Source organism: Lycorma delicatula, chromosome 4 (assembly GCF_047948215.1).
Source record: "Lycorma delicatula isolate Av1 chromosome 4, ASM4794821v1, whole genome shotgun sequence".
Taxonomy (NCBI): Eukaryota; Metazoa; Arthropoda; class Insecta; order Hemiptera; family Fulgoridae; genus Lycorma; species Lycorma delicatula.
Window position 1 is genome coordinate 119,652,693 of NC_134458.1, and position 10,298 is coordinate 119,662,990.

Here is a 10,298-nt window from a genome sequence, read left to right on the forward strand (position 1 = left end):
TATATCTATTCCTTTATATTTATTAATTATGTATTGTTTTCATTAGGTTCCATTGACTGCCACATTGAAGAACCGCATCTTAGATCTCACCAGACAGTATGGTACTGGACGTGACACACTCCGTTGCTTGGCTCTTGCCACATCAGACAATCCATTGAAACCAGAAGATATGGATCTTGGTGACTCAACCAAATTCTATACTTATGAAGTTAACCTTACATTTGTTGGTGTTGTTGGTATGTTAGACCCTCCACGTAAAGAAGTATTTGACTCAATTGTAAGATGCAGAGCTGCTGGTATTCGTGTCATTGTCATCACTGGAGATAACAAGGTAAAGTAATCGTATTTATTTTTGTTATTTATTATGAAAAAAACTCAATGTCACAAGTTTTAGAATTAGAATTGTCATATCCTGTAAAGTACGCTAAAATTTATAGTTTATTTTTAGTAGCATGTGAAATTTGAAAATATGATAAAAAGTAGAAGTGGTTTTTTTGAGTTTTTAAGCATTACTATTTAATTTCGTTGAAATTCTATTTGATTGTTATCTCAAAATCTTGTGACTTTTAACATTTTACAATCTTGTTTCTGTATATTGATCTGTTTGAAATACTGCTATGTAACCTTGTTATTTGTAAAAATAGATCAAAGTTTACGAAAAATCATAACATTCTGTCAAATTACAAGAAACATACTGCAAAATTTCATGAAAATCTGAAACATTTTTGAGCATAACTTCATCACAAACATATGAAATGCACAAAAAAAAAAGAGTTAAAACAGGCTCTTTCTTCTCCTTGATTATTTTTTCTTTTATAAATTTAAGCAAATGCTCCTTTTTTCTTTTAATGTAATTTTTTGTTGTCAAGTATTATTGTTTTTCATCTTTGATTCCTTTTGTTTTACAGGCTACTGCTGAAGCTATCTGCCGTCGTATTGGTGTATTTACTGAAGATGAAGACACAACAGGAAAATCATACTCTGGCAGAGAATTTGATGATTTACCAACTGCAGAACAAAAAGCTGCCTGTGCTAGAGCTAGGCTATTCTCAAGAGTAGAACCTGCTCACAAATCAAAGATTGTTGAATTTCTTCAGAGCATGAATGAAATTTCTGCTATGGTATGTATTGATTATTGTTTTATTTATAAAAAAATTATGTTTTATTTGTTATTAAAAAATGTATGTACTTAGTTGCGATCAGCCTCCCCAGCTCAGTTGATAGAAATGTTGGCTAGCATATGACTGAAACATGAAACTGTAATCACTGTTTTGGGGTTGACTGTTTTTATAGTTTTCATTTAATTCTTTTGTTTGACTTATCAAATATTCTTAAATCTCAAGAAGATTTTAAAATTTCTAGGTTTTTCTTTGTATACAAAATAAATAATTTTGGTGTATTATTAATGGTATAATATTTCATATTAATATATATTACTACTGAAATCTGAGGAAGGAGTATTTTTAGTAAAAAGTTATTCAGAGTGAATCAGTTGTCTAAGATTCATATATGAATAAATTAAAGTCTTGTTTACATTAAATGATATTTAACTTATTATTCATTACAGACTGGTGATGGTGTAAATGATGCTCCTGCACTGAAAAAAGCTGAAATTGGTATTGCCATGGGTTCTGGTACTGCTGTAGCTAAATCAGCAGCTGAGATGGTATTAGCTGATGATAACTTTTCATCAATTGTAGCTGCTGTTGAAGAAGGTCGTGCCATTTACAACAATATGAAGCAGTTCATTCGTTACCTTATCTCTTCAAACATTGGTGAAGTCGTAAGGTAATCAAAATTAACATTTTTATTCTTTTATGCTAATTTTATTCAGGAAATATGCTGATATACCAATCACTTAATTTAGTTGTGTTTCTTTATTTATAAATAATTTTTTTAATCATGTAAATGTAGTTTTCATAATTTTATTGCTTATCATTATCAGTATAAATAAACAAATCCTAAAGGGTAATAAAACAGAATTCACCAGTTTGGAGATATCTTTTGATGCTTAGATGTTTAGTTGGTGGAATCAACTATTTGCTTATCCTTCTGATATTTAATGAAATTAAATGATAAATCATGATTATAAAAAAAATTAGTCTAAATATTTATCGTATTTGAATACATTTTACTTTATAAAAAGGGAAAGTAAATAAAAATAATTTGCATAATAAAAAGTGTTAAAAAAGAGGTTTAAATTGGTGTGTGTATGGAATATTTATTCAGTTGACTACTGAAGCAGTTTCAATGAAGCTTTTGGAAATGCTTGCTTCCAAAATGATATTATGTTAGTACAAAACATCAAGCCTTTTGTTTTATATTTATTTTTATTATTCAGAACATTACTTAGCCCTTATTTGGTATTGATTTTCTTTTTTCATATGCTGTGAAGTAGTTTAATTAAAACTTTTTTGGGGTTTAAAGGACTAGTAAGAGAATATCTGCAAAGATTACTGGTATTGCACTAGAACATAAAATGTTACCTTTGTGATGAATTCCCAGATTTTTGAAAGTGTGATTATATTCTCTTAACAAATATTATTTCTGAAGGTATTGCTCAAAAGTGGGAAAAGATTAAATCCAAAATGAATTACAGCAGGAGAATTCCATACCTACAGCCTAAAAAACAGGTATTGGGTAATTAAACTTGCTAAAGTATCAGGAAATACCATTTTTTAAAGGCTTTGTATTCATAATGAAATACTGGTTACAGTCGTCATTCATTAAATGTCAAATGAAAAGTAGCTTATTTCATAAGCTAGTTTTTAGAACGACTGTCATCAGTTATAGCTAAATATAAACATCTTTCTGGAGAGGCTTATTAATAAAATTCACTGTTACATAAAATTTAAGTAATTTTGAGTACATTTTTATTTTAATTATAAATATGCATTAAAAATGCATAAATGATATAAATAGTTCATATAACTGTGCTGTATATTGTTTAATATGGGTGAAAATATTGAAATAAACTGATTTATTGCAGTATCTTCCTTACTGCTGCTCTTGGTCTTCCAGAAGCTTTGATTCCAGTACAGTTGTTGTGGGTCAACCTTGTAACTGATGGTCTTCCCGCTACTGCCTTGGGTTTTAACCCACCTGATCTTGACATTATGGACAAGGTAATTAAATACTGTTAATTGTTTTTCATATCAAATACTTTTTATGATTATTATATTCAAATTTTAATTAAGTAATTTTTAGTAATGAACAATTTAAATTTAATTCAGAATAATAAAATAATATAAAATATATTATTTTAATTAAATTAATTTGTAACACATTTTACAAGATTTGTTTCTTACTGCTAACACAACGCACTGTAGCATATATAAAATAAGTAGTATTGACTATGCCAAGTTGTATATTAGACAAACAGGATGTTCAAGAGACAAAGAGTACTGTTGTTGGTACTGTAGGACAGCTTCATGGAAATGTAAATAAATAAAGTTATGTTAATAATTTTTAAATTCTAAATTTATGTTAAAAAGCACCACCTTACAAAATATTTTGTTGACATGATATATACTCCAAATATAAAAATTTCTATTATTGAGCAACTAAATATGTCAGCAGTTCAAATCCAGTGCTATTTTCAGATTAACTAGTTAGTTCAGTTTAAAAAAAATCATTTCAATTTTTGGTAAAGAAAATTGTATGGCTTGTTAATATCAAACATTGTTTTTAACTTAACGATGTTTTTAATCAAATATAAACTTACCACAACAAATGTATTTAGAAAACACTATTTAATAATTACTCTAAAAATAGTTGATCATGTATATATTTTTCCAGCCAGTTTTCCAGCTACTGCCAGGTCTGGGTGTATGTGTGTATAGGCAAATGCAATTACTGCTACTAGCTAGTAGCAGTAATTGCATATATATTTTACATCTGCAGCTATGTTAGGCCTGGCAAGCTTGCCAGGCCTAACATAGCTGCAGATGTAGTACAATAAAATGTAAATGTAAATGTACTGGTAAAAATGTAGTCTGGAACTGACTCAGGTCAACCACTCCTGGGAATGAGGTTAATTGAAACTCAACCAACAAAGAAAACCAGTATCCACAGTTAACAAACCCATATTATAACCACAGACAAACCCATATTTATGTATCTACAGTCAAACCCATTTAAAAGCAATTGCCTTTACAACGACTTGAATCTTAGAAATCTTGACTGAAAATCAACTGATTTTGCGATGACGAGTTTAACCATTAGACTAACCTGGCAGGTTTAGTCTGTGGCTGTAATTGTATTTGTACTAATGTATTGTAATTATTACAATTTGGTTTTTTAACATTTTTTTCAGCCTCCCCGAAAAGCTGATGAAGGTCTTATTTCAGGATGGTTGTTCTTCCGTTACCTCGCTATTGGTGGTTATGTAGGAGCTGCAACTGTTGGTGCAGCTGCCTGGTGGTTCATGTACAGCCCATACGGTCCACAGATGTCTTATTATGCTTTGGTTTGTATATGATTTTTTTTAAATTTAGTTGCATTTGTTTGTACCACCAACTTTTCCTGATAACATTTTTTATTTTTACTTTCTGACTAATTATTCTTAAAGGATTATATTTTTTACTTTTATTTTTATGTCTTATATGTTTATAAATTTATCTTTATAGAATTTTTTTCTTTTATTTTTTATATTTATTTAAACTAAGAATAAAGAAGTTCATAGAAAGAACATCCCAGCATTTTGTCAAACATCATCCATGGGAATATCTGTTAGTAAATAAATACCCCTGCCAATGAAGTTAATGATTTTCTTAAATTTAAAAACATGAATTTAAAAATGTTAATATATGACACATTTTATTTTTAAAAGCAATAGAAATCTCTTAAATTAAAAAAAGTGAAAAATCTTCAGTTATTCTTACATTATTTTTTTAAATGATTAAATGATAATTAATTGTGAAGATTTGTACAATATTAAACATTCTTGTATTTAAACAGGCTGTTTTTCAATAATTTTTCTGGCTTGTCACTTTTTACAACTTTGAATCAGATTTACCTTGGTTGAATCAGATTGATACTGGAGTTAGAGGTGGGAGGAGTACCCCTTGAGGCATCCTTACCTTGCCTGATTATTGGTGTTTACTGCTTAAAAAATCACTGATTATATACAATAATAATTTATGTGATCTTTATTTATTCCCCACCCCATGATGGCCAGGTTACACTCCCTAACAAAGTGAAACAGAATAAAGAGGAAAAGAATTCAAGAACAGGAAGGGGAATTCATAATTTCTGGGGACTGAAGGAGAAGTTAAGTGGTTTGGTCATGTTCTAAAGATGAAACTGAGTAGGACGTTGAAAACACTTCATAGAGGCCAAAACAAAAACAGCGTGATTAAAGAGAATAATATATGAGAAGAAAGTAGAGTCATGGGGACACAGATGAGTGAAATATTTTGAGGAGATGAAGGTAAGAGGTAGAGAGAAGCAAGGAATTGGCTTGTGAGTTCTCAATACTGTAAATAGTAAAAAGGGAAGATAAAGAAATATTCAAATAGTAGCCTTTATTCAAAAAACAGGTTTATTTGTCACAGCCCTTTATATTTTATTTTAATTTCTATAGAAAAATGAGAAATGGGTTAGTAATATACTTTTTTTAATTTTTATATCAAATTGTAATTAATGCAAAGATTTTTTATACATTTAATGATTTTTATTCTATTAATTTTTTTCTAGACCCATCATTTATCATGCATTGGTGGTGGTGAAGAATTCAAGGGTATTGATTGCCACATTTTCCATGATCCACATCCAATGACAATGGCCTTGTCTGTCTTGGTAACAATTGAAATGTTAAACGCCATGAACAGGTTAGTGTTATTTATTATTTTATCTTAAATTTTATTGTATAGATTTTTATAATAAATTGAGAAATTTTATTTTTATATTAGCCTGTTAAATTTTACAATAAACCTTGTAAAAAAAAATAGGTTCTAATAAACCTGGTAAATGACAGGTTATTGCATGTACCAATACTTATTTAATAAGTATATTTACAAAACAGTTTTCAAATAGTTAAATTAATTGAAAGAATTTGTTATATAATTTACTTTTTTTTATTTATATCATTTTTATCGTATTTTCTGCTTATTCTGATTTTATTTATTAAAGCATTTTCATAGTGGGCACTACTTAATCAGCTACAGTATGAGTTGTTATCTATTGTTGATGAAATTTTGAAATATATTGCTATTTAAAATATAATTTTTTTATTTTACTCCTAATATGCATTAGAATGTATTGTAACATATGCATGTTACAATACATTCAACTAGTGAACAATAAGCAACCATTCCCATGGCCCAATGAGATGTGGATGATAACGTATAAATGAGGTGTAGTCTTGTACAGACCCAAGCTGACCATTCCTGAGATGTGTGGTTAATTGAACCCCAACCATCAAAGTATATCAGTACCATTGTCCAGTGTTCAAATTTGTACAAAATCAACTAACTTTTGCTTGGATTTGAACCTCAGAACATCCATCTTCAAAAATCAGCTGTTAAATAGGTGATTTGTGATTATGAGTTTACCACTAGACCAGCCCAATGGGCTGGAATATATATATTTATTTATTTACTAACTAATATATCGATAACTGTTTATTTTATATTTTATTTTTTATATATTTTTGCATTTATATATATATATATATATATATATATATATATATATATATAAATGCAAAAGTTCATGTCTGTCCATTTGCAAGCATCACATGAGAACTAACCGACTGATCTCTTGCAAATTTTCAGGATTATTTCATGTTATCCCAAGGAAGGTTTTAAACCATAGATCAAGGTCCAAGTCCCCTTGGGAGGGGTTAAGATATTCATTGAAGGGAAAAAATCCTTTTACTTGAAGTAAAATGATTGCATAGTGGGGGTCCAGAGGGCAGAGCCCCCTGGCTTGGGCTAGAAACAAGCCCTCACTGGCTAGTTTTTATATATGTATTTACATTATTTTTATTAAGAGTAAAGTATTAATTTCTTCCAAGGATACATTGTGATAGCAAATTTATTTGTTTCTGTTATGTAATGAGACATTTATTGTGTAATTGGTGCAAGTTTTGCTTATTTATTTTTAATAAAATGAAAATACATTCATTTTTTTATACGCCTTCAAAAAAAATTTTTATTACAACAATTTGTAGTTTTTTCAAATATATATTGTGATTGTTATTTTTAGAATTTTACATTGTTATGATAAATAAGTTACATTTATTTTTATTTGCTTTTTCAGTTTATCTGAGAACCAGTCTCTCATCACAATGCCTCCGTGGAGCAATCTCTGGTTGGTTGGATCCATGGCTCTTTCCTTCACTCTTCACTTTGTTATCCTTTATGTTGAAATCCTTTCCGTAAGTACAATTACTTCAACTGTTAAGTATTGATATTTTTGTATTTAAAATTTGTACTGTTTGGTCGTTCATTTCATTATTTAATTTAGACTCCTGATAGGTTTGGAATTTTTCTTTACTCACCCTACAAAATGAATTTTCCATCCGATCATAAGAAAAAATAGTAACTGCAATTGGGCAGTATTAGCCTTTTATTACTACATAAATAAAATAATTCAATTTTTGTAGAAAATTTTTATAATTCAGTTTAGACTTAATTCTTTATCAGTTGCCCATGCCACACTCTTCTGTATTTTCCATTTCATATAGTTTGCCTTTTCTGTTAATAAACTGATCACTTTTCTTAGAATTGACCTGTGCTATCTGAGAAGTGGTTTAGTACGTTCTCTACTAGCACAATAAGAAGCCTTTATAAGGTTTTTGTTATGGGGGGTTGGTTTTCAATTATTCATGTATTACTTTGGCATCCATTTTTCAAAATTTTTTTAGCAGGAGTGTTAGCTAGCTATGCCTAACACTCCTGTCTTCGTTTATTCAATGAATTGAATGAAACATTTTCCCAAAAATGCGTAATTTTGATTAAAAACATACTTTGCATTTAAATAAGATCTATTTAGATTTTTAAAATAGAAGTATAACCATTTTTTTTTTTAATTTTTAGTATACTTATATAATAGTATTTTTTTAAAGACAGCTACTAAATCAAAAACCTTAATTGTTGTCTAATAATCTACTTACTGTGTTCTATTAAAAATACATTTTTGGAATTCTTAAAACATAAGTTATGTAAAAAATAACTTTATAATATTTATTCTAGAACAGCTATGAAAAAATTTATACTATATAAAATGCACAATGCATTTACTTATAAATACAATTCTTGACAGTTAACTTGATCCTGCAAAAGTTACAGAATCCTTGTTTACATATTAAACAAAAAAAAAAATGAACTCAAGTATTTTTTTTTTATTACACTTGTATATTTCAGTGTAAAAAAAAAAACAAAGAAAAATCGTAATTGGTTGGATGTTGAATAAGAATTAATAGCAGCTATTGTTAAATCTCTTTTCTTATAAATGGTTTTTAGTCAGTTGAAAATGTTAAGTAAAAGTAATAAAATAGTGAGGGAAATAACAGGATTTTAACTTCTTTTGAGAACCCTCAAAGAAATTTATATTATTTTTGTTAATTTCTTCTTGTTTTAATTGTATTATTATTGTGCCTTTCATCTTTTAATAAATTTTTCTGTTTTTTCATACTAGCATAAATGAAATATTGTATGACAGTTTTATTATTTAATTTGATAGATAAATGATAGATAAATGAATAAAAATCTTATGTTGTTTTTCTGCTTTTAAATTAGATAACTGGACTGAATGTTTTTTTTTTATCCAGCATAATATAATGGTTATGTAATTTTATATTAAATATTTTAATATAGAATTTTTTTAATCATTTTATTCAAAAAAAAAAAAAAAGAAAGAAAAGAGAATCAAATCAGCATAGAGATTGAACCTTTTATGATTTTAAAAATAGTTTCAACATATAAAGATGAAATCACATTAAAAAAAAATCAATTTTTATCAGTGAATTAAGCTTTCACATCCATATAGACATAAATATTAAATTTTACTAATTAAAAACATAAGTACTAAATGCTAAGCAGCAACTAATATTTATATCTTGTAACTAGAAATATCTCAAAAAGTTAATTATTTATACCTTATACTTAAGCTAAGCAATGTAGTTCCATGTTTAATTTTTACCATTTATTTTATTAAGTCATCATGGTAATTAATTTTTGAAGCCCGTGGATAAGTCCTTAAATACTTCTTCATGGGACACCTCAATTAAACTTCATTTGCACTTAGCAAGGGACTTTATTTTATTAAATAACTTTAATAAACTTGGTTCATTAAACTATATTCTGGTCATTCTTTGCTCTTAATGTTTCACAATATATATATGTAATTATATTAACATTCACTACATTAATGGTAGAGGGCTGTTTGCAGTCCTGTTCAGCCAGAATAAAAGTACTTTGTCAATATTAAAACGGTTTTAACACTGGCGATTGTTTATTAAAGGTAGATAGATCAAGATCTTTTCTCCCTCCATCAGTTATCGCTAATTGATTATTTTTGGCCTGGGAAACCTAAAATATACATTGTCACTTGACAACACAGTTGTAGGACTTTCCCATCATGCGACTAAAGCCACACTCTGGGAAAGTCCTACAACTGTGGGTTGTTTTTGATGCTTGGCTTAACTTAATTAAAAATATTTATAATTTTATTTAAATATAATTTTTTTCTATTTAAGTCAGTAACTCAAACTAAAGCACGCATGCCTACCATATTTAATTCATGAAGGTGTGACGGTACTAGCAGTGACAGTCTACACTAACTAAACTAATATAATTTTACAACTTACATAGAACAACTTTTGCTTGTACGGTCAGCAGACTACTGTATAGCCACGAGACTTAACGCACCAAGCACTGAGTCAACCTAGTGATCAAGTTTGAGACCCAGCCAGACTGAGTTACTATTTTACACTTTTAAATTTTATCCGTTTATTTAATTCTGCTGTTCACCTGTAATGTCCCAACATAGTAGATAACTACAACAGCTGTACATCAGTGCTACCAACCTTTGAAATATTAACTAAAATAAAATAATTAATATTTAAAGTATAAAAGATAATTCGGTTGACAACCCTGTGGAATTTCAAATTTTTCCGTCCAACAGGACGAGAGAAAAGGGAATTTCTTTCCCACAGGGAAAAGGGGAAATTCTGGTGAACTATAACACTAGTGTTCATTGTGGTGACAGGGGTACTATTGATGCAGTATGCTCACTTAGCCACTAGTTCAGAGCATTTTTTGGGATGGGGGTGCGATTTTGCAAAAATAAAT

At 28.6% G+C, this 10,298-nt stretch overlaps 1 protein-coding gene across 5 annotated transcripts in view; it reads left to right on the forward strand.

Moving 5' to 3' along the window:
• Positions 1-10,298, forward strand: part of SERCA (ATPase sarcoplasmic/endoplasmic reticulum Ca2+ transporting SERCA) — a 180,647-nt gene that overhangs the window by 134,543 nt on the left and 35,806 nt on the right. For all 5 annotated transcript variants that reach the window (XR_012756167.1, XM_075364067.1, XM_075364066.1 and 2 more), the window contains exons 12-18: positions 47-331; positions 909-1,121; positions 1,568-1,788; positions 2,990-3,125; positions 4,316-4,468; positions 5,698-5,831; positions 7,264-7,381. Coding sequence is in view for 4 of the 5 variants with exons in the window: in XM_075364067.1 (XP_075220182.1) it covers positions 47-331; positions 909-1,121; positions 1,568-1,788; positions 2,990-3,125; positions 4,316-4,468; positions 5,698-5,831; positions 7,264-7,381 (1,260 nt within the window). In the remaining variant the exon portion in view is untranslated. The remainder of the gene's footprint in view (positions 1-46; positions 332-908; positions 1,122-1,567; positions 1,789-2,989; positions 3,126-4,315; positions 4,469-5,697; positions 5,832-7,263; positions 7,382-10,298) is intronic.